This window comes from Euprymna scolopes, chromosome 33, assembly GCF_053919585.1.
Source record: "Euprymna scolopes isolate OS-2025 chromosome 33, ASM5391958v1, whole genome shotgun sequence".
NCBI lineage: Eukaryota > Metazoa > Mollusca > Cephalopoda > Sepiida > Sepiolidae > Euprymna > Euprymna scolopes.
Genome location: NC_136514.1, coordinates 61,493,263 through 61,518,238, shown reverse-complemented (window position 1 = coordinate 61,518,238; position 24,976 = coordinate 61,493,263). Strand labels below are relative to the sequence as shown.

The following is a 24,976-nucleotide window of genomic DNA, read 5'->3' as shown; positions in this document are numbered from 1 at the left end:
CTCCTTCATCAGAAAGAAGGTAAAAACCGAAAGAGTTATCTTTATGACTGGATAGAATAATACTTCAGTCATGAAGCAACAGGGCCACAGTCGAACTGGTTTGTATCATAAAAACATAGTAACTCATTATCTTCTCGGGAATGGACGATAACAAACAACAACAGCAATCAAAATTACATATATACACATACCACCACACACGTGTACCACCACATGCCCACACATGGGCGTAATGAATAATATTGTGTGACCTGATTTATGAATGGGTTACTAAACTAGTACATTAATGACTACATAATGGCAGGTGCATCTTATAATGTTGTCAAGTGGACAGTGGGCATTTGATAAAACACTCAAGACAAAATGAAAGATCAAGGAGAAAGGAACTGCTCACTCGATGTACAGGAATAAGGACACCAAGCGATGGAAAGAAAAAAAAAGTAATTAAGTAGTTGGATCCTCATTCTTATAAAAACACATTTTCATCTCTAATGATAAACATGTTATTTTAGCTGAATATGCTTTCTCTGCAACTAGAACATTAGATGCAAAAGCCATTCTTTTTAGAATTCGGTCGTATTTCCTACTGACAAACGTGTGTATATGCATCTTACAAAAATAAACTAAAGAACACCCTTATGGTTTTTGCCTGGAAATAAATTTCAGGATGAAATCAATATCACGTGAATAATGAAGTTTCTTTTAATTTCAGTTTGATGTAACATCTATCCCTTTCTCTCTCTGCACACACACACACACACATGTATATGTATACATATGTATGCACAAAACTATGTAAAGTGTGTATATATATATAGATAGATAGATAAACCCATATATATGCATACAAATATATACATACGTATAACGATACATGTATATGCAGTATATGTACTGGGTAGTCACATCCTAAATGCTCTAGAACCGAAAAATGAATTCATTATACTTGTTTTCTTTTTAAACAAATTAGACGATATCATAAGGAATAGATACGTTAAATATATTTTTACATTAACTGGTAAATATAGTATATATGCATACATATACACACATATTTATAATGTTTATGTATATATGTACACACATATTAAAATATATACGTATACATATATTAATAATGTTTATGCATATATGTACACATATATCTATATATATATATATATACGCACATATTGATAATGTGTATGCATATATGTACACATATATTTATAATATATATGTACACACATATTTATAATGTACATGTATATATGTATACACAAACATGCACACACATTCTTTATCTCTCTCTCTCTCTCTCTCTCTCTCTATATATATATATATATATATATATATATATATATACATACATATATTTATAATTAAATAATAATTATATTTATAATATACTAGTGCCTTATGCTTATGAAATCAACAGTGTACGATTACAGTTAGTGCCGGGAGACAGATTCTAAGGCACTTCCCGAAGCTACATTTGACTCCATTTTTTAAGCCTTTACCCCCGAGTCATTCAGCAATTGTCACGAGAATAAAGGGGATTAAGAAACGCTCAATTCATGCACAGGTATTAGACAATCCATATATATATATATATATATATATATATATATATATATATATATATATTGTGAATTTAGGCTACATGTTTTCATTTAGACAGACATTGTTTCTCCGTAATCGTCTTTTTTTTTTGTAATTTCTCCATTTTTCGTATGGTTGTTCTCGGTCGGATTTCGTCTATTTGTTTTTTGCTTTTCATGCTTTCAACTGATTTGCTTCAGTTGTTTTCAACAGTTTTTATTATTGTTTCGTTTGAAATCTGGATGGTTTTATATGCTTCAGTTGAAATTACAATTAAGTTACTTAAAAATAGTGAAGCGTCTCGTGTGTAAAAATATGTTTTTAACGTATTAAGAACGTGGCTTGAATAAATGTACACTGGTCGTAAAGTGTGATTTACAAAATTGTATGCAAGTTACAATTTTTTATTTAATTAATTTATAAATTTGCATTACAACGTATATGGGTCACGTCGTAAAAATTTATCTTGTTTTTAAATTAAAATTTAAGTTTGTAATCGATAAGATTAACGTAAAAAAAGAAAGAAAAGTGTAAATTGTGGAATTCAGAGGGGGTAGTAGATCTTTATTTATTTTTAAGTATTAAACGACTCTGGGCCACATCGTAAAAATTTGCCGATTTCTGTATAGCTGTTTAAAGAATAACAACAAACAAATGAAATGTTCAGAAGATTCTAAGGGCAAATAACAAGTTTTTTTTTTTAATTCGATGTTGGAATAATAATTCCAAATAAATTAAATATGTTATCAATATAATTATTGTTTAAAATTTATTAAATAACAATTTTAAATAGAACACTTAAAACAATTCTCTCGCTAGAAACATTAATTATGATACTGCTATTTAACAACATCGATTTTTCTTAATGTCATATTCAAATGACATGATCTCTTAATTGTATCTGGTTAGCAAGAATGAAAATATAGAAATAAATTAACATTTTGTATATATTAATCAACTTGTGAACAAACAAACAAACAGACAAGAATACGTATATATATATATATATATATATATATATATATATATATATATATATATATATATATATATATATATTGTGAATGGTTACGTACCCAGGCACTTTAAAATGTTTTTACTGTTTTTAAAAATTACATTTTCACTTTCTGGTTGTTTAGCTGTTATGTGCAATGCTTCCAGTATTTTTTACTCTTTTTAAGATTGGATCCATATGAATGATGTTCGTGTTTTCAACTAGGATGTTTCTAAATTGAGAATGTGGGCAGCCATGTTGTTTTAGGTGTTGTCAAAGCGAGCTTGTATCTTAAAGGTGTAGCGTTAATCGCCTGGACAATGTGTTGGTCGTGTGTCTAATGTAGCTTTTGGTATTTCTATTGTTGGAGATGCAGTCTTCCAAGGGACATTTGAATTTGTAGAGCACATTGGTTTTATCAACTGATTTTGTTGTCTGGGAAGTCTTGTTTTTAATTATAAAGTTAGCAATTATTATTTTTTTGTAGTAGATTATAAATTTGATCTTATTATTATTAGCTGGGGGATATATATCGATGTATTATATTCCTTAGTACCTTTTATCTGATTTAAAGTTATGGTGTAGATAGTTGCGATAGAATAAGTTAATGGGGTGGGGATTGTTAACTTGGTTATTATTAGTTTGGTCTAACTTGCTAACTGTTAATTAAATTTGTTTATCGACTAAGAAATTGGGAAAATAGTTATTAATTAAAACTTGATTTACATTTTTTTAATTTGCTGTGGAATATTTAAATTTAAGGAGATCAATTTGTCTCGATTAATTAGATTCTTTATAATTGCGATTTTGTACGGTATGGACATTCACTTTTGAAGTTTAAGGTACAGCGTTTGGTTGCAATAATATTTCCATACGAGGAAGAGATGAATTCATCTTTGCTGGAGTCTATGAAAACATTAAGAAATGGAATACCATTGTTTGTATTTAATTCATAAGTAAAAGTAAGTTTGCTAAGGACAACGATGATATTTTTATTCTTGCTGACAATAATAACGAAATAGAGAAACTAAAGGATCATTTTCAAACAAACTTCGTACTTACTTTCACTCATGAATGAAATCAAACCAAATTTATATCCTCAACTAAAAACCTATTCTACAGAAAATTAAAAAAAATAAATAAAGTTCAAGAGAGAATCAAACAATTGTACTTGAAGGGATGGTCAGAAATTTTAACCGATCTTTCAGTTAGAATATACAAGGTACCTGGTGAATGTCTGACATCCGGAAGGATGACGTATTTTCAGCTAGAAAAAAAAACCGATAAGAAAATTAAAAACGATTTTGCAGCAAAATTTGTAAAAAAATAAATTGGGTTTACTGAGCACTCCCCTAATCAGACATTGCAGTTTAATATGGATAGTCTACGCTTATAAATCTAAATGGTTTTATCTATTTGAATGTAAATAAAATGCTATTGAAGAATTAACTTTGGAAATATATATTTTGTTTACATATAAAAAAAAAGACTGGCTTTTGGTGATGCGAGATGCCGTGTTCAAACCGTGCTTTTCAACTGTTGAAATAATTTTTTCATTTCATTTTAGTTTTGTCTATTCGCAAAATTGTCATCGTAATAACCATCGTACATTATGCACCAGAATGCGCTTCCGGTCCCATTTTCCGGTTTCATCTTTTTATATTTGAAAAAAAAAAAGAAAGAAGTGAAACAAAAAGCGGATACGTCGTTTGCGTGAATTTTTTTCAGAATCAAATGACATTATTTGTTGTCACGTACTTTTGCCTAAAATGATTCACAACTTTTTATCTTTGTTCTTAAGTACATATACATTTGCATTTAAAAACTAGCTTAAAGAGATTTTTGAAATTGGAGATCGAGGAATAATAAAACTAATAAAATACGTTACAGGTGGAGACTGTAACAATCGTATTAACTAGAGAGATCAATAAGAGATGATTTAATCAAAAGTTTTCTTGATCTGAAAGCTTATTGTCATAGCAGTTTTAAAATTAGATCTGTTAACTAATTGAATTAAAGGTTTATGATTTTTGGAGATGATTGATTAATTATATTATTTGAATTCTTCGGACAACTGTTCTAATCTTAAGTGTTATTGTTATAACATTTCGGTCAATGTAACATCCAACGGTGTATTTTATCGAACTGGAGAAAGCAAAAACGTTTAACGTACAACTGGATAAGTTACTTGATAAAATTTAGTTTTAAGTTACACTCTGTCGGAGGTTGAACGCTCAATCCTCAGTGAGACTGACTCTCAAAAATTCAATTATTTAGACCATATCCAGTCATGGCTGAAGGAACTAGACCATGCTACCTGCGTGGATTAAATAAAAAGTTCCGTTTGAAATTCTGTGTAGGTTCGCAAGCTCGACAAAATACACATGAAAAAGATCAGAGGTTACATCGACCGAAACGTTGTAAAAATAACACTGAAGGTGAGAACATCAATACGAAGAAGTCAAATAATAATTATGAAATTTTTTTCTAATAGAGTAATATATTGTAAAAGAATGTGCAAGACCACATTACGAAGAGCCATAGCGTAGAACATTTCAAGATGGAATTAGTTCATGAATGATGGCAATGAATAAAACATTTGAAGCTATTCGGCTAAATATTCAACAAATTTTATTTGTATATTATTTTATTGGAATTCATTATTGAGATAAGTATTATTTATTAATTTTTATTTATTGCGGACTATTATTCTCATCTTTTCAAGTTGTTGTTTCACAACGTTTCGGCCAACTATTCCTCTGGCCTTCATCAGGTGGTAAGCGCGACAGGATAGGAACTCCGAATCTCTTCAATGCATTCTCAGCAATTACTGCCATACATAGTTGTTGTCGTCTCACCACGTACGCTTCTGGCCGGCTTTGGGTAGGATTGAAACCGCTGTCTTCAGACAATTCTCACCTGGAACCGTAGAGATTCAACGTCTCTATCCACTGCGGCACGAGCCCCGAAGGCCGATCAAGACTGAACTTTTTGGTCTTATAAATTCATGTTTATTACCTGATCTTCCATGATCGGGTTCGTACCGAATAGTATATATATATATATATATATATATATATATATATATATATATATATATATTATTTAATTGGAATTCATTATTGAGATGAGTATTATTTATTAATTTTTCTTTATTGCGGACTATTATTCTCATCCCGTCGCGGTTACCACCTGACGAAGGCCAGAGGAATAGTTGGCCGAAACGTCGTGAAACAACAACTAATAAAGATGAGGATAATAGTCTGCAATAAGTAAATTATTAAATTGTATTTGTTTCGGAATTTTTTATTTAACTATATTCCCAGTTCAACCCTCATCAGTTTGATTACACATAATACGAGGGGCGTGCAATAAGTAATACACCTGACCCGCTTTCCATAGAAGTAGAGAAACGAAACTTGGCACAGTTAATAGTCTTTCTCTACATAGGAACCACCTAGAGTTATGCATTTCTCCCATCGTTTGATGCAGCTCTGGAGACCGTTTTTGTAGAACACCCCAGGTTGGTCCTCCAACCACGACGTGACTTCAGAAATCAAGGCTGCATCATCTGGGAAATGCTTTCCTTTCAAAAACGACTTCATGGCTGGGAAGAGGTGAAAGTCAGAGGGTGCAAGGTCAGGAGAGTAGGAAGGATGGAGGAGGATTTCATAACCATACGCCCGTGCTTCTGATCTGGCGACATGCGAGTTGTGGACCGGAGCGTTGTCCTGCAGGAGGAGGATACCTTTGCTGATCTTGCCCAGCCTCTTGATTTCAATAGCTTCCCTTAATTTCCTCAAAAGTGAAGCATAATAGGCTCCTGTAATTGTGGTACCCTTTGCCAGGAAATCTGTCATCACTACTCCGTCCTGGCCCCAGAAACTGAGCATGACCTTGCCAGCGGAGGGCTGCACCCTTGCCTCATTTGGAGGTGATGGGTCCAAGTGCTTCCACTGCATTGACTGGGCTTTGGTCGTAGGATCATAGTGATGGACCCAGGTTTCATCATGTGTAATCAGTCTTTTGAAAAACTTTGACTTATCTTCTTGGCACATCTCCAAATTCATCCTCGAGCACTCGACGTGTTCTCGCTTCTGGAATGGTGTGAGCAACCTGGGAATACATCTTACAGACACCTTATGCATATGAAAATGGTCACGAATGATTGTTTTCACAGACCCTGTACTAATCTTGACATCTTGGGCTATTTGGCGAATAGTAATGCGCCGATCTTCCAAAATGGCAACCTCAACTTGACGGACAGATGCCTCATCAATGGCAGAAGGGGAGGCGACCAGGTCTGGAAGCTGTTTCCACAGACTTCCGGCCATGTTTGAATTCGCGATGCTAGCATTTTACAAGGTCATATGATGGGGAATTATCACCATAAGTTTCATCAAAAGTCTCCTGTGGTGTGCGTCCTTTCAAATACAAAAACCGGATCACTGCTCGACATTCAACAGGCTCCATTTCACACCTGACTCAATTCAAACACCTGTAAAACAGAACCACAATTAGTCCAGAGCTGTAATTTGCCACATAACCCGTAGAGATATAAATCATTGCACATGCAAAATTTCAGCTAGATCAAACAACTGGGAGTGGGTCAGGGACAATATTATTGCACGCCTCTTGTATTACTTATTTTCCTTCGCTATAGTCTGCACCGTCTTATTAAGTATTCTCATTACTTAATCCCCGTCCGACTCAATACATTTTTTTTTCATTACTTCTCCACCTGAACTTTTCCATTTCTAACCTTAAATGTACGATGGGGCCTTCAATAAGTTTCAGACGTTTTTTACAGGCATTTAAAATTGTTATAAACACTTAAAAATCAATATGTTATTGCTATACATCTTACGAGGTAACTGACCAATTTTTATGATTTAATGTTCGAATGAACAGTTACAGCCGGTATTGGTATACACCCTAGTAAAGCTTGATTATCACCGTTGGTGCAATCCAAAAATGCAGAAGAACGATATGCAATAAAATTATGTTTTAAACTTAGAAAAAATGCCACAAAAACATACAGAATTCTTCAGACTGCTTTTGCATCATCTTGTATGAATTGAGCATCAGATTGTGAGTGGCATAAGAGATTCAAGAAGGGCATGAGGTCTGTGAAGGATGATGAGAGGTGTGGGAGGAGTAAGGAAGTCAGAACACCTGAGTTGAATGGCCAAATAAAAACATTCATGTATAAGGATCGCCGTACATCTATAGAGACATAAAGTGTACAGATTAATTTCAGTGTGGCAACTGTAAAAATTAATTTTGGCGGGGAAATGAAGAGGCGGAAGAAAATAAATAGGGATGGTATAATAAAATTGTGAGGTCTGCGTTCGTGCCTGGCCTGCATAGAATGGAAATAGGCACAAACTTTAATAAAGACTTTTCATATCTATCTGCGTAAGTATACTTTGATAATTATGTTTCAGTTTGAAGAAATATGGTAGATTAAAATTATGGGGTGTTCGTTCGCGCCTGACCTCCATAGAATCAAAATATGTCACAAAGTTTAACAAGGTTTTTTAATATAGATCCACAGAATAATGTGATAAGTGCTTCAGTGTGAACAGGTATGGTATAATAAATTATGGGGTTTATCTATTTTATTTTTAGTTTCATCATATTTTGCTTTGGTTTTAATACTCCCAAATTCGAAGCTGTCTCTTCCTTTTCATAACTTATCATAAATCAGAGTCCATTTTCTTTAGGCTGTTTTTGAACCCAGTCAACGACGGGTACTTTAGTATGTATATATATATATATATATATATATATATATATATATATATATATATATATTAGTGTGGCAATTTTTTCGCAGTCATTTATCCGCTCCTCTTTTCGACTGGAATTATTTGCTTTCAATGGTAAGAAGAATTTCAAAATGACTGGAAACATTTCCGAAAAAAGTATTATTATTTCAGAATGTTCTTTCTCCTAGATTTGTTACATAATCAAAAAGTGGGAATCTTCTTTACTCTACATTTTTAATACATATGCAAAGAAATTAATTAAAATGATTCCGTAACCCCGACATAATTCAAACTTGCCACACTAATTTGCATTTTCAACAATTTACTGTACTCCATCTCCTCCACCACCAATAAAGCTATGCATGAAATGCTTTATTTTCTTTTTGGAAGGGGGGTACCTTTAAAAATTTTCTATCCCCCATTTTTGTCTATCTAGTCATTGTTTTGATGCACTAAACAACAATGTACAAATAAAATTGGCCGCCATTCCAACAGTCTCTTAATTACAAGAGCCATTATCTTTTATGAAGGATCTCTAGAAAACAAAATTACTTTATTTTTGTTCACATTGTTTATCAATTTGAAGAGGGACAAAGATAACCATATGTTTCAAGTTATTGTATCAAAATAACAGCAGAGGAAAAATAATGAAGCTTATAGAATTAATCGTGAAAGACATGTTTTCATCTTATTTGAAATGGTATTAGAATTGCACGAGATATGACATGCCTTGTAATACAATTAAACTATTGGCCATGGTGCTTAAATAAAAACTTAGTAGCTCTCGTTTGGGTGTATTTTTTCCGAATAACGTTAAAGACAGATAATAAGCAAATGAATAAATAAATAAGCTCTTCTGCTTATCATCGGAATTTATTTTATCATTCCAACTAAACATCGCCGACATACTTTTACTCATTTATATATATATATATATATATATATATATATATATATATATATATATATATATATATATAATGCTACATTTTTTATGTAAAAGTTTTTGCGAGTAAACATAAAACAACGGATTCTTTTAGTATGCGGGGTTGGTGATAAACCAGGAATTAATGAACGAGACTCATATATGATTCGAATCTGCCCTAAAAAGGAGAACTTCCTAACGCGGGCGTCGTCTTAGACTGATATACCAACGAGCACGGACATCCACAGAAAGCCGACATTGCATAAATAAGACACTTTTCAAACTCTGGGGTAAATCGTGGTTTACATTAATCCTAGGAAAAAACGTATGTTGTAACTTTGAAACGCTGATTACCAAGAAGACCACAAGGTGGTATGTTTACAAGAGTGTGATGTATGTTATAGATTTATGTTACAGAAAGACTGCTCACTTTTTCATAAATTTCTCTATACGATTCACGAAAAATAGAATAGATTGCACAACGTCTCTTTAACCTTGCTGTTAATGGAACCACAACATTTCTCATTTTATGATTCATTACAATCAAATCCTTTTTTTTTATATATAATTCTTTTATTTTGTAAGCGTCAATGTTCAGAATCCATTTGCAGCATCTGTATCTCAAATGTGTCCAACACAGCATCAATTAGTTTGTAATCTGGATTAACTTCCTCGGCAGCATTATTATATTATTTTCTAATTTGTTTCACGTGATTTTGTGAATAAACTTGGGTCTCGTTACAATTAAAACATGCCCCAATTTCGTTTATATATATATATATATATATATATATATATATATATATATATATATATATATATTAGCAAATGTACCCGTCGTTGACTGGGTTCAAAAACAGCCTACAGAAAATGGACTGATTTATGAAAGTATGATAGGTTATGAAAAGGAAGGGTTGTAAAGAGATAGCTTCGAATTTGGGGGTATCAAAACCAAAGCAAAATATGATGAAAGTAAAAATGAAATAGATAAACCCCATAATTTATTATACCATACCTATTCACACTGAAACACTCATCAGAATATTCTGTGGATCTATATTAAAAAAAACCTTGTTAAACTTTGTGACATATTTCCATTCTATGTAGGTCAGGCGCGAACGAACACCCCATAATTTTAATCTACCATATTTCTTCAAACTGAAACATAATTATCAAAGTATACTAACGCAGATAGATATGAAAAGTCTTTATTAAAATGTGTGCCTATTTCCATTCTATGGAGGCCAGGCGCGGACACAGACCCCACAATTTTATTATACCATCCCTATTGAAGTTAAAAGTATTCTTATGTACATCTATATCAAAAACACTTGTAAACTATTTTTGTTAATTTTTAAATTTTTTATTTCCATAATTTGTGGACCAGGCGCGTACGCAGACCCCACAATTTTAATGAATCATCATTATGCCAGATCAAACATACCCATTCCTGTGTCTCGATACATCTTCTGTCATTATACGTGATCAGTTTTCTATAATAATCAACCATATAGGAGCCTATTCGTGACCAGACACACACACAGACGTTCAGCTTTTTATTATAGAAGATATATATATATATATAAGTCATGTTCTTGTTTATTTGTGCATTCACAATTTGATTAATATACACAAAACCACGCTAATTCACAAATTAATTTTCACACTAGAAAGTAGTCGTTTACACATTTTCATGCCAGTGGGATTTCTCTGTATTCTATTTATACCAAGGAAAGCTACATTCGAGAAGTGAACTAATTTTCATAGAAAAAAATTATTTTTAATGATATTGTTTTTTTTTGTAATAGATTTTAAAAATTTGTTCTATTTCGAAATATTATTTAAAGTTCATTTAATCAATTTATTTTTAATTCAATTTATATTAACCTTATTTATTTTGAATTATTATTAGCAGACATAAGTTTCCTAAGTTTATTTAATTAAACTGTGAGAGATATGCCTCTTTTAATCGATGGGAATTTTTTTTTTCGTTTACTATTCATAGACAAAATAAATGTTTTGTGGCTTCATTAATACAATGTGGTTTATTTTCAGGAAAATCGTAAGAAGTTAGGATATCTGGTGTATCTTAAATAGTATATATATATATACATATATATATATATATATATAACTACTTCATTTATTCACATAAATTTAATATACTAAAGTATAGATTCATGCGTTAACTTTAAGTATTTACTTCAAAAGTGCTCAATACGTAGGTAGAGCTAGTTAGTAATTTATAAAATATATATGGCGATTAAGCTACACTGAATATTCTGCGTTTCATCCAACTATAAACTTGTAAACTATTTTTTTTAATTTTTAAATTTTTTATTTCCATAATTTGTGGACCAGGCGCGTACGCAGACCCCACAATTTTAATGAATCATCATTATGCCAGATCAAACATACGTGATCACGTATAATGATAGAAGATGTATCGAGACACAGGAATGGGTATGTTTGATCTGGCGGTGGATACTAGAAAGCTGATTGGCCAACTAGAAATCCTCAACATATATAAAAACAAGAAGCAACGACAGAATTCGCGCATAAGCCTGACGAATCCTATAGTTGGATGAAACGCAGAATATTCAGTGTAGCTTAATCGCCATATATATTTTATGAATTACTATATATATATATATATATATATATATATATATACATATATATAAATATATTTATATGTATATATATATATATATATATGCGCAATACATGTCAGACGTATTGTATTACTGATACATTCACAAATGTAAACATTGTTCATTAAGTTCCAGTGTCCTCCTCATGATATCATATACCGCTTTTCATATTTACATTGTTTCGACAAAAAATACGCTGTAAGTTTTAAGATTTCAATGAACTAAAATAGCATAAGATTCTCAGTCACGCTCTTGTTCTCAGCAAAACAACATAGATTAATTTCAAATGAAAACAGCTGAACCTTAAATTATAAAAAAAACAATCTATCTGAAATTAAAGAATTCAAATTGAAATAATCGCAGTATCAAATTATAAATTTATAGGCCTTTGAGGTTAATTAACGAGAGTTAACATAATTAACAAATTAGTAAACACTCAAATGATTAACATGCTGTCTTGCTTTAATCAATGTACCTAATGCTGTAGTGATTACTTCGCATTTAAATTCGAGAAATTGGAATATTTGAGCCGTCCATATGAATTTCAAAACGGATTATAGTTCAAAGTAAAACTATAGACAAAACGAAAAGAACTTCACATATATTGAAATTCAACTTTGATCACATTTGAATTCCGTTCTTTGAACATATACTTGAGTCTATTATTTATTCTGAATTTGATTTTTCTAATGCGAATTTGATCAGGTTTCTAATTTAAAGATGAAGTGATTTTTTATTTAAACTTTACCAGATCTTAACTAAGAAAAAATATTTTTCAAATTCAAAAATCAAACGTAACAATTTAAGCTAAAGTGAAAAATACTTCATATTTTTGGCTGCGTATCTGAATGCCGATCCTCAAAATGTATAAACGTTTTGACCCTTCCCTTTACTTAAAAAATCACAAAAAATCAGAAAATTAACCAATTTTAATGAAATTTTCAGTATTTATCAAATAATGATCGCAGAATATAATGAACTAATTATTTTTATTTAAATCTGAGTGGAAATATATTATTTTGTTTAAACAAAAAATACCCTTACTAAAGTTATGGTTTTTAGTAGTAAATAAAAAACGCAAGAATTTATTTTTGCTTTTTTTATATAAATGAAGCATCGTAATTTGTAACAATAAAAATAAAATAATTTTTACAGGAACATTACGAAAAAAGCCCCTAAAGTCCGTATTAATGAATTCAATATAACTCAAAGAAAAATAAATCTCTCGAACTGCCGATATTACCATTGAATTAAGCATTGTTTATTTAATATTTTCACACACAAAAAATTATAATTGCAAAAAATATTTCTACTTTTTTTTTAATTACAGATTTCGCATAATTTTTATATGCAAGATTTTAATAATTTTCTTGTACGCAAGATTGTGAAACTTTCGGCGTAACATATTTGTTATATAATATTGAACAATAATTTAAAAAATAATTTAAAAACAAGTACATAGAAAAATAATTAAATCAAAAAATGGAAAAATTTATACAAACGTTCACAATAGGAATGTACGGATGCACGTCTGAAGGAAAAATTATCACACCCTTTTCTCCCTTTTAATTACATGACGTCATTTTAACAGTCTTTAAACTGGCTGAAATTTTGGGCCTCCGTATATTCCGTGTTTAGAAAAACTAGTTTTTGCGTTTTGCGAACGGCAGAATCACTCGGTTTTGAGCTAATTAATTTATGTTTTGTACGAACAAGGTGTTTTTTTTATTCAATTCAATATCTTAGAACTTTACTAATTATCTTTGAAATAGACCCAGAAAACTAATATTCGTCTTTTAAAGGATTTATACAATGAAGTTATTTATTTTCAAAATTTAGCTGAATTGGTTAGCTCGCCAGGAAAACATTTTTCATGACTTTATTTTTCCTGTGTACAAATATTTGTTTCCTTTAGAAAATTAAGTTTAGTCCTTAATCTTTTAAACACAATAAAAAAAATAGTCGGAAACCTACACAGCAATTATGATAAATCGGCTTTCAAAACTAGGTCCTCTATCGTTGTTCGCCCATTTTTGCCCATAACTAATATCTATGGTCTGAAATTACTCCTTTGAAACAGTTTTCTTTAACCCTGATAGAATCTCTTCGTATTGCATACATTTAAAACTTATTTACTTACAAAATTCATTTATCCATACCTGTTTAATCTATCGAATGCAATTATTACAAAATGATCAGCATTATGCAACGTACCGTGATCAAGATCTCTCCATATAGGAAATAAAACATTTAAAATAAAAAAATAGATGTTTCAAGCTCAGTCGTTTTCTTTGGATTCGCCGAAGATAGATACCAACTATTACTCTATTAAATGTATATCTGACGTCGTTTATATATTAATACGGCATTAGTTACCAAAGTGTTCTTTTGTTTAATTGTATTAAGACTAATACTACATTATGAGTTAAAATTATATCAAGAGTGGACTTTTATGAATTGGAGTTGTCTCCCTTTTAAGGCCGCTACCTGTACTCCGCTACAACTTGCAATTATACGAATTGTATGCAGGTATTTTTTAAATTTATTTTCTATTAGACTAGTTGTTTCTATCGCATCGCATATAATGCTGTTAGGGGCCATGTTGTTTTAAAGTCATTCTTGAGGAGCTGATATTTTGTTACGTTTCGTGTTTAACTTTGTCATTCGAGACAGTTGCAGGAATAATGAGACGCACTTTCAGTTTTGTTCTATATGACAATGTCTGATTTGATGCTTATGTCTTTTATTATCTTCTTGTATGCATTTGTCATGAGAAACTGCGATCTTTCGATGAAACTTCTTTTTACGGAAGAATAATAGACAAGTTTTTGATGTGATAACTATTATATACTTGTCTTATTTAAAAAAAAAAAGAAATTATGTTCCGGAAGTTTTGAGATGCGTATTGATAATTTGTATTATTTGGATGCTATTGTCACGACGTTTCGGATTATGTAACCTTAGAACTTCTTCAGATGTGTCTTGTTGGCTTCGGGAATTTCGACGAAATTCGAAACACTTTATTTAAATTATGAAGATAGATAATACTCGTTTCGTTTACCATAACTCGGGATTATATTTTAGTACACCGGTACAGACAACTTAACTTTCAACAAGCTCATCATTAATTAAACTTAGCACTTTTATCCATTAGGCCACGTTTTAGTAGTCCGAGTAATCCAAATAATACAGAAAATATTGTTAGCAATAAGTTATAAAGATAGATGATAAAGCAACCTTGGAATTTCTTCAGGTTCCCCATATACGGTCATTAACCTAATTAAATTAAGGGTGAGAATACTTTTGTCGATAAAACAAAATTAATTACAGTCAGCTAAGTAGTTGTTGGCAGCGAAAACGCGATAAACAGTCACTCAAGAAATAAATCTAAATACTAAGCCAGACACAATAGAATACAGTTTAAACGCATTCTCGCTCGCTCATACATTTCGTATTCTCATGAGCCCCATTCCCAATCTCCCTTTCTGTTAAACCGTTTAATTGTTTCTATATTTACTTCCCCCCCCCACATACACGAAAGTTAAACATATGCTCGGATTTTATGTGAAGAACATCGCCCTCAATATCATTTGAAGCAAATTATTTAAATTAGCAAGGGAAGTATATTATTCAAATTATTCGAATTACTGTTCTCATCTTCACTGTTATTTTCTACAACGTTTCTGTCCATGTAATTCAGAGATCTTTCTGTCTGAAAATTTGGAAATCTGTACGAAATTCGTAACGAAACCCTTTATTTAATCCACGGGGTTAGAATGTTTTCGCTATGTTAACCGTGAGTCTTAAACCACACATGCGTTAGACAAGATACACCTGAAGAAGCTGGAGGTTACAATCAGCCTAAATGTTGTGTGAATAAAACTTAATAACATTCTGCATAATCCACACCATGCAAATTATTAACCCTCATCTAAATAATTCAGAAAAATAATAAAACTATTCTCCTCTTCCACCGAGGACGGAACAGATACTGCATTTTATAAACATTTATTTGCAAAAACGTGCAATAAATTTTACAAAGCAGACGATAATCAAACATCATCCTATTCTTAATAAGACAAAACAATGTTCTATTAATTCTTTCACTATTTGTCTATCACTTTTACTTGAGCAATCACCATAATACCACATTTACTCTATTAATTATCCAATTTAAAATATCTTCAATATTTAATTGACTTTTATTTGGACCGAATACAAGTAAAGCGATTTATTTTTTAACTATATTGACACTAAAACATATTGACACTGAAATATATTGACACTAAAACATATTGACACTGAAATATATTGACACTAAAACATATTGACACTAAAATATAATGGGCTATTCTAATACTACCCTGTACATAGAAATTAACAATCTCAGTTAGGGAAATGGGCAGCAAGATGTTTAATTTTCTGTATCTGTGTACGGTTGCGCACAAGTAGAACGTAGGAAATTGTAACAAGCTATTAGAATAGAACATTATTCGGAATCTAGGGATCTCTTTAGTGAAGAGGTGGAATTTTGCTACCAGTCTGGTCGATGAGAAGTATCGTTTTCTTAGGGGATACTCTCGAAGTAAGTTCATTCAGGCGTATTTCCTGTCAGTACTTTCAGAAAAGGATAAGGTAGATAATACACTTTGAATTATTTATTTGTAAATAAAAATATGATGTATTTACAATTTTTTGCCGTTTCTTTTATACTCTAATCTACTCTCATAGTTCATTCACTCGAACTGCATTGGAATTCCCTCCCTGTTTCTCAGACTGGACTAATATAGAGAAGGTTGAATGTTGTGAGAACAAATATATCGCTACTCAACTCCCTACTTAGAATGTCCCTGTAAACATGGTCCATAATTCACAGCAGCCCCTTACATCTCAGTGGCAATTTTTCTTATTTGAAGTGAATCTAAGTAAAAAAATACGTTATATATTGTTCAATTTTTTGTAATGAAATGCTGTTCTTAACATTGTTTGAGTGAATAGAAATTTAAATATAATGACATATAGAAGAAAATAGTCTGTATCATATTTCTTACTTTTATTTTTATCTTGCATTTGTATCATTTTTAAGTTATGAATAAAACAATATTAAAATTGCATTTTCTTTTTATGAATGTTCGGTGCGAACAAACACACCACAAACAACATTTTGATCAAAATGAAATATGCTTATCCATTACCATGGGCAATAAGATTTCAAAATATATATGGTTATATTATATATTTTTTCAAGATCCTTACCAGGAATACATAAATAAACAAACAGAACAAAACTACAACAAAAAATATATTGATAGTTAAAGTTACAATTAAATATTTATAATAATGAAACGCCTTTAGGTGTGTTGTTCATAATTAAAGTTATTTTCCTTTGAATGATCCTGGTTTACGTTAGGAAATACCTTCATGTGTTAATACACCTCGTTTCACCCAAGTGCAGAAAAAAACTCCCTTTTTTCTGGCTAGTCTCTCGAAATTATTGGACGTGGTTCGACCAGCTAAACATCGCGTCATGACTTTCATAAATCCTAGCGCAGTATCAAATGTTGTTGATATATATAATACATTGTTGATATATATAATACATTCCTTTTGCTTTTCCTCTATACCCGGCTCCAGCAACGTGTTTTTTTTTTAAATTGTATTCATAATGTAAGGCATTCTCACTTTAGTAATTATTTCTGTGGTTCTATATATATAAAGCACCAAGTTACGGTTTGTATCTCTTTTTTTTCTGCTGGTCTACAACAAAAAGTTTAACTGTGAATAAATGTGCATGCATACAAATCAATCAGTTTTTTCACTGTTATCTTCTTCCCTTTCTTTCGAAACGCATGTATTATCTTACGAGACCACAATACAATATAGTAGGCTCGTATCTGAACAGGTGATCGCTAAAAACGGAAATAAAACAAAATAAAAAAGACAGAAAACATTCATACGTTTCGTTAATAAATGTCAGCGGTTAAACAATAAATACTGTAAAAACGTAAAAAGACATGCTGCTATGTATAAAACTGTGGCAAAGTAAAGCTTACACGACTAAAGTTATGGGTAATCATCGTAATCCGAAAATTAATACATGCTATAGGGTTAGTTTGAATAAAAAATAAATGTTAAATTTTGGTTGAAAAAGGTGACTTACTATTTGGGAACAAGACCAGAAAGAATTTAAAAGAAAATGAATATAAGGCGAGTCAACATCTGTAAAAGTAAATAAATCAATACATATATAAGGAAAGAAAGCTAGAGTCCAGGGAGCTTGTGTCTTTGGTACGTCATAGGAATTGGTCAGGTAGGGTCGGGATGAGTGCGCGATCTTGAATTAAAATATCGTCAAGAAGGTTTCGTGGCTGCTACGGGTTAGGAGTAGGAGGAGGTAATTGGCTTCGGTCAATACATACCTTGACCTCCTTCCTCTATTTAACTTTAGTCGGCGTCTCGGGGCGAGCAGTCTGCAATAGAAAGGGCTCATATGGTAAACGACAAGGAATATTTATTGGACTTTCACCTACACTTTTATTTAATTATATAAACAATCTTTATTCTTAAAATAAATTATCAGTACTTCTGTACGTCAGCGTCGCGGAATTTAGTAACTTCCGGCACATAAAATAGATTATAATTATTCAACATGCAACGTCGTCAGTTTGCGTATTATTTGGATTCGTCGGATTATTGTTCGCATCTTGAGTGTTATTGTCACAACGTTTCGGTCGATGTAACCTCCGACCTTTTTCATGCGTATCTTGTCGAACATTAGAATCTTTCTTTTGAACTCGGGAATCTGCACGCAATTTTGAACAAAACATTTTATTTAATCCACAAGGGTAGCTTGCATTGGTTCGCTCGATATTGACTGAATAGAAGTTCTAAGTAATTTGCAACTGTATTTGTTGAGTGTTGCCCACACAGAGGCTTGATACTTCAACCTCAAGAAGTACATTAGCCACTACGCTACGCCAGTTTTGTAGCGTTCTGATTTATTAGTTTAACGTCATGCAACATCAGACCAACCAGTTGGTATTGAGCAAAGACCCACATGCGACCCAGAATCATCCCATTATTTTCCCGCCTGCTCCTATCATGTTGATATAGTATTAAGATGCTATATATGTTTATGGATAGTCCAAATTATTATCGATGGACTATTGTCTCGCTGTGTTTTATTATCTCGGGGATGTTATATGAAAATCTGTCATAATACCCTTGAGAAAAGTATAAAATAATCTTATTTCTTCTTGTTATGCGTGAAATATTATACAGCGTCACATATAACATTGAGCCTAAGAGATAGAAAACAGTAAAATAGTAAAAAGGAAAAAAAATAAACACCAATGTTTGGTCAGGAAGCCACTATTCTCAACAGTCTTATTTGGTAGCCGCTGAGCATTAAAGATCAGTAATTTGTAAATGCCATGGAATTGAAGTCAAAGACACATCAGAAAGTACTTTCTACCGTAATGTGCGAAAATACAAACAATTTAAGGTCCCAAGTTTCGTCAACATTTTGGCGGAAATCTTTGTTGCGCTGATCGTTAAACACATTGCACAATCATCAGTTATTTATCTCCTCTTCAGACACAAAGTCAAGTTTTGGTTTTAAAAATAAAATTTTGCGGAACGAATTGGATACGAACTTGGCACATCCAGATTTTCAGTCAACATTGATAACGACTTACCAATCTTCAGTTATTCTGAGTCACCTTTCCATTCTAGTAGACGTTTAGGATATATTAAAAACGCATTATAAATTCGGTTTCCTGTGGGAGGGACATTCCCCTTGACATTACATGGGAAGTTATGAATTTTTCCTGTCGCATGAAACATTTTGCACGTGAAGATGTAAGGACGGGCTATTATATATAATATTCTGTTTGTTCCTTCTTTGGTCAGTCTGAAAAAGTTATTTTTATTTATAAATATAATTTTGGCAGGCTAAACAGCTAAAACATATCAAATTAAAATAAGGCTATTCTGGCAACACTGGACAAGAATGTGAGGGTGATCTCCCTTTGATGTAGCCTCGTTTTCAAGTATCATTATAATAATATATGATCATTGTTGTAATGTTATGAGCAAGGCGCTCGAAGTCATTTCGACATGCAGTGTTTAAAATATAATGAACACGATTTTCATAGAAAATGTTAATAACTCATATTTGCTGTACGTTATTCTTTTTCTGTGCAAAATCATTTTTGTACAAAACATATTTGTTGATTAATAATATTTCTCATGTCGTAAGATTTCCACGGGTCAGTCTAGTGTAGTATATTCTTCCAACGGGTTATACTACTCCTTTTAGTGGATATAGAGGTATATCCATTCAACAGATTTCGTTTGTTTAAAAAAAAAAAATTAAATCTACATAAATCTAAAAGTGTATTTTTATGTAAAATTTAGCGGGGAAGACAGTGGAAGTGTTTCCGAATTTTCTAAGTCTACTTCTAAGAGAGCTAGGAGGATATAATCCCGTTAAAATTCAAATGTACTATTTTTATGAAATTAAAGTTTATATATATATATATATATATATATATATATATATATATATATATATATATATATAGTTTTCTCTGTGGGGCAATGAAAGTGGCTCCGAATCTATAAGTGCTCTTCTAAACTAAGGGAGCTATGTGTGCCGAATCTCTCTTAATACTACGAGTATATCCTGTTTTGATAAAAAATGTAAATTATATAAAATATAAAATTCATCGAGAAGACAATCAAAGTTGTCTCGAATCTCTCCATGATCTTCTATATGAAAACTATCTTGTGGATAAACCTTTTTAAAACTTCAAATATTCAGTTTTAATGAAATTAAAATTGGATATTTATAATCATAATTGGGAGATTTCTTTCAATATTTCAGCTTCTTCGGACTATATTACGGCGTGAAATAGAAGGAAAGAGTCCACAAAAAGAAATATGGTGCTTTAAGTGTAATTAAAAGGTACATCGTAATAATCCTCAATTCCGAACAAAACTTGTTCTCCTTGCTATTTAGATCTACTTTCCGTTGTACATATGGACATGTGAAAACCCCCAGTACCTACTTTATAATATTTATGACACTTTATTTCACATATTATACTGAAAAATTGTAATTATACTCACAAAGTAATCACCGTAGAAGTCATATTTAATTTGGTTCATCAATATTTACGTCGGAGTTTCAAAACCTTTAATTTAACGCAGAGAATAAAATTCCTGGCTAGAATTAAATTTTATGAAAGTTTATATACAGAAGTCAAGTATTATATTTAAATTGTGCTTCAAAATAAAATTTCTCGAAGGCGATATTCTAGTTATAGATTTTAGTTGATACTAATGCATTGCCGTAGAATTTTATTAGCTATTAGGCCAACGAAAAAATTTCATTAAAGGAAGAATATTAAGAGAGCTTTAACGGTGGACAGTTTTTTTATGGAATCATAATGTATTTATTGGATTACATCATGCACTAAGTGACCTAGAAATATGTAAACTTGGTTCTACAGAACATTATAGGAAATCAAACAGGGTGAAAGGGTAAACACGCGGATCGTTAAACTGTAAAGGAGTAAAAAACAAAAGCAAAAATAAATAAAACAAAAATAACAAAGCATCAAAACAAATGCTATTAAAAGAAGGGTAAAAAAGAAAAACTTCAAACACTTGAACAACTGCTGCATATTACATTTCTGTGTTAATAAAACTATTATAAAAGACATTGTGTGCCTGAATACGTGGGCAGTTTTTGTGTTAACATATTTCCGATAAAATTGGAATAATAATAATTACTATGAATGAAATATTTATTCAAATATAAAAAAAAACAACGAAGCTTTGAATCTTAGAACATTACGATGTTCGGTATTTATGCAGAATAAGGACCGTGTAATCGTCGAAATTTTCGTACCTAATCGATCAATTAATTAAATTACAGCAGCTAACCTCATTTATTTGTTATCATTGGTTTATTATTTTAAAAAATATCTTGATTTGGATTAAAAATCATGAAAAACAAAATCAAATAAAAATATTTTCGGTTGTTTGTCATTTAAAAAATAAATATTTATTCATGAAATTTGTGTACAATAAATGATATTTCTTGCTTTGAATTTTAATATTTAATTAAACTTTATTCGCTTTATTTTTTAACAACAACAAGAATATAGTTTGCATTTTTTCACTTAATTAGATAAAAACAGAAATAATATACTGTTTATTGAAAAATTGGTCAGAGTTGGCGCGAAAGAAAAATCAGGAAAATTTCCTTCGTAATCTTTTAGTGCCTATCGACCTATATTAATGATTTGCACCATTGGAAAATAAAATGCCACAATGCTTGAAAACTATTACATCGGTTGATCCCCGCTTTCAATGTTATTCAGTAATCATTCAAAACACGTCGACTTTGAAAAATGTATTACTACACATGCTAAAATTTATAAATCCATAAGGAATAGATGATATTTTGCTGATGTGAGGCATTGTAACATGGTTGTTGTTTTTTTCCTAAAATCGTTTCACGCCACCATGAGGAAAACTTTTGTTTAGACGCATCAGTTTAAAACTACTCATGATTTCAATATCTTTTTAGTTTTCAATGTTTTATTTACATTTATTTTAACCGCATGCAAATGCGTGTATGAAAGCCTTGCTATAACAACATATAAGACCAGTGAGTCTTAGATAAGAAGTGGTAATTCATGCTTTCTACCGTATTTCCGAGAAACAGGGTTAGATCTTCTGTGCTACGTAAACAGACACACGTGTTATGCCACCTAAAATCTAACTTTCACCAGCTTTATCCGGTGTATGGTAAATGTGTTCCGATATGACTGTTAGGATATTCGTAATAGAATGGGCTTACCTTAATCTCTCTCTCCCTCTCTCTCTCTCTCTCTCTCTCTCTCTCTCTCTCTCTCTATATATATATATATATATATATATATATATATATATATATATATATATATATATATATACATATCATGAAGTTTAGCATTGGCGAGGTAGCTAGATCGATTAATGATCCAAAGAGCTAAGAGTGGGAGGAAGCTGATAAAGGGATATTTTGTTGGCTTTTCTTTTACCAAAATTTTCAACACTGATGCCTTAGATGCAATTTTTTCGAGTATCAGAAAAGCAAGATTCGGCAAAACAGTTGTTGTAGAATTATGAAAGAATAGAGTCCAACTAAGCAGGACATGTGTTAACAGTATAGCAAAGATAAGATCAGATTCACATGCTTTGGAGGTGTCGATGTTTATTTCATGATATTCCGGACTTAAAAAATGGTGTGACCAGATCATCGAGTTTGTCTTCAGATCATCATCACAAGCATAGAGATGACATTGGCTCAGTGCTTAACGACTCGGCTGACGAACTGCGTGTCCCCAGTTCGAATGCAGTTTGTTCCACAGAAGCACTTTTTTCCAGACGTTGGCAATATTCATGTGGTCTCTCTCATAACCACTCCATATCCTTCTAGAAATAATTTCTAATAGAAAGATATCGGGGAAACGAATGCCAACAAAATCATCATCATGAATGATGCTCACCAACAATCATCACTAGCAATATATCCCCACCGTGGCAGTGCTCGCTAAAACAAAACAAATAATGTAAGAAAAAACGTTTCATAAAGTTTTCCAGTTTTGTTTACGCCTTTATTTTATGTTTATTTATGTTAGGTATTGTTGTTCTTCTAGTTCTTCATACCTTAACTGTATTTTTTGTAATATAACTTTCTCTGCAATATGTTTCGTGCAATAAGTTGTTTGATATTAATTTGCCTTAATATATTCTGCTTATGTTATGGTTCTGGATTTTTGAGATGAGGATTGATTATTGGTATTATTTGGACTACTGTTCTCATCTGTAGTCTTATTTTAACAACGCCTCGGTCGATGTAACATCCGGCCTTCTTTGAAGTGTATCGTTGTCAAATGATTCTGTCTCACTAAAGAACCCCTTATTTACTCCACCGGTTCAGCATGCTTCTATTTCATCAGCCATAACGAGATAGAAATCCTTATTAGTTTGCAATTGTATTTTGAGTGTCGTTTAAACTGAGAATTCAACCTTCAACTACCAGATCGCTGTAACTTAAAACTGAATTTGACCAAGTACTTTATCCAGTACGCCACGGGTTCTGTCGTCAGTCGTCAAATTTTTAGCAGGTTTATCGGTTTGGCCTCTTCCAACATCAGACGACCCGCTTTGTATATACGGCGCCTAAGTTGATGAAGACATTGATTGACAACTTGGCTGTTTTCTGTCCGAATCATTTAATAGAACAACTTAGAGTAACAAATATAAATGGAAAAGATGTGAACAGAAAATAGTTTAACATTATGCGACGACGATGCCTACACTTGAACCCCCAGAAACAGTATGGAGGAACTTAATGGTGGGAGTATTTGATATTTTTGGAAAAAGCCAGGCATTATTTTATTGTTTCCTTTGTATCATGATATCTGGCATGTTACTTTTAAATCAGTTTTAGTTTTATGCCGCCACAAATCGGCAAAACGATGAAATCTATTCAGAGAACTAAACGTTTCAATCTAATTACTTCGCACTCTACAACGTGAAGTTATGATTTCGCAGGTACAAGAAAAGTTACACGGTTTTGTGCAAGTTGAATGTAGAAGACGACTGAATTTCGAAAGGGAAATCGACATAAGTGAAAAGACAAAAATAAAGACTCAAATTGCACACACATTGTATATATATATATATATATATATATATATATATATATATATATTAATACGATAGCGTGTGTGTTATTTCGTGTGTCTTTTTTCTTCCGAGTGATTGTCGTTTCATTGTTATGACCTTCAATATCTTGTAATTAATAATTTTACCAAGAATTCTTTATAAGGTTTGGTTTCGGTCTCGATTATAGCTGATGGCACTCAAAACATCTATGTTTTAATAAATAATTTTACTAAGAATTTTAATAAATAATTTTACTAAGAATTCTTCATAAGTTTTAGTTTCGGTTATAGCAATTTTTATTTTTATTTTATTCCATTTGTTT

The 24,976-nt window shown here is 31.5% G+C and overlaps 1 protein-coding gene across 4 annotated transcripts in view; it reads right to left on the bottom strand.

Annotated features, from left to right (window-relative positions):
• LOC145258255 (uncharacterized) overlaps nucleotides 1-24,976 on the bottom strand; it is a 231,701-nt gene that overhangs the window by 48,708 nt on the left and 158,017 nt on the right. For 2 of the 4 annotated variants that reach the window (XM_080116233.1, XM_080116234.1), the window contains one exon: nucleotides 18,345-18,395. The exons of the other annotated variants lie outside the window; for them this stretch is intronic. In XM_080116233.1, coding sequence (XP_079972359.1) covers nucleotides 18,345-18,395 — 51 coding nt within the window. The remainder of the gene's footprint in view (nucleotides 1-18,344; nucleotides 18,396-24,976) is intronic. 4 annotated transcript variants of the gene reach the window in all.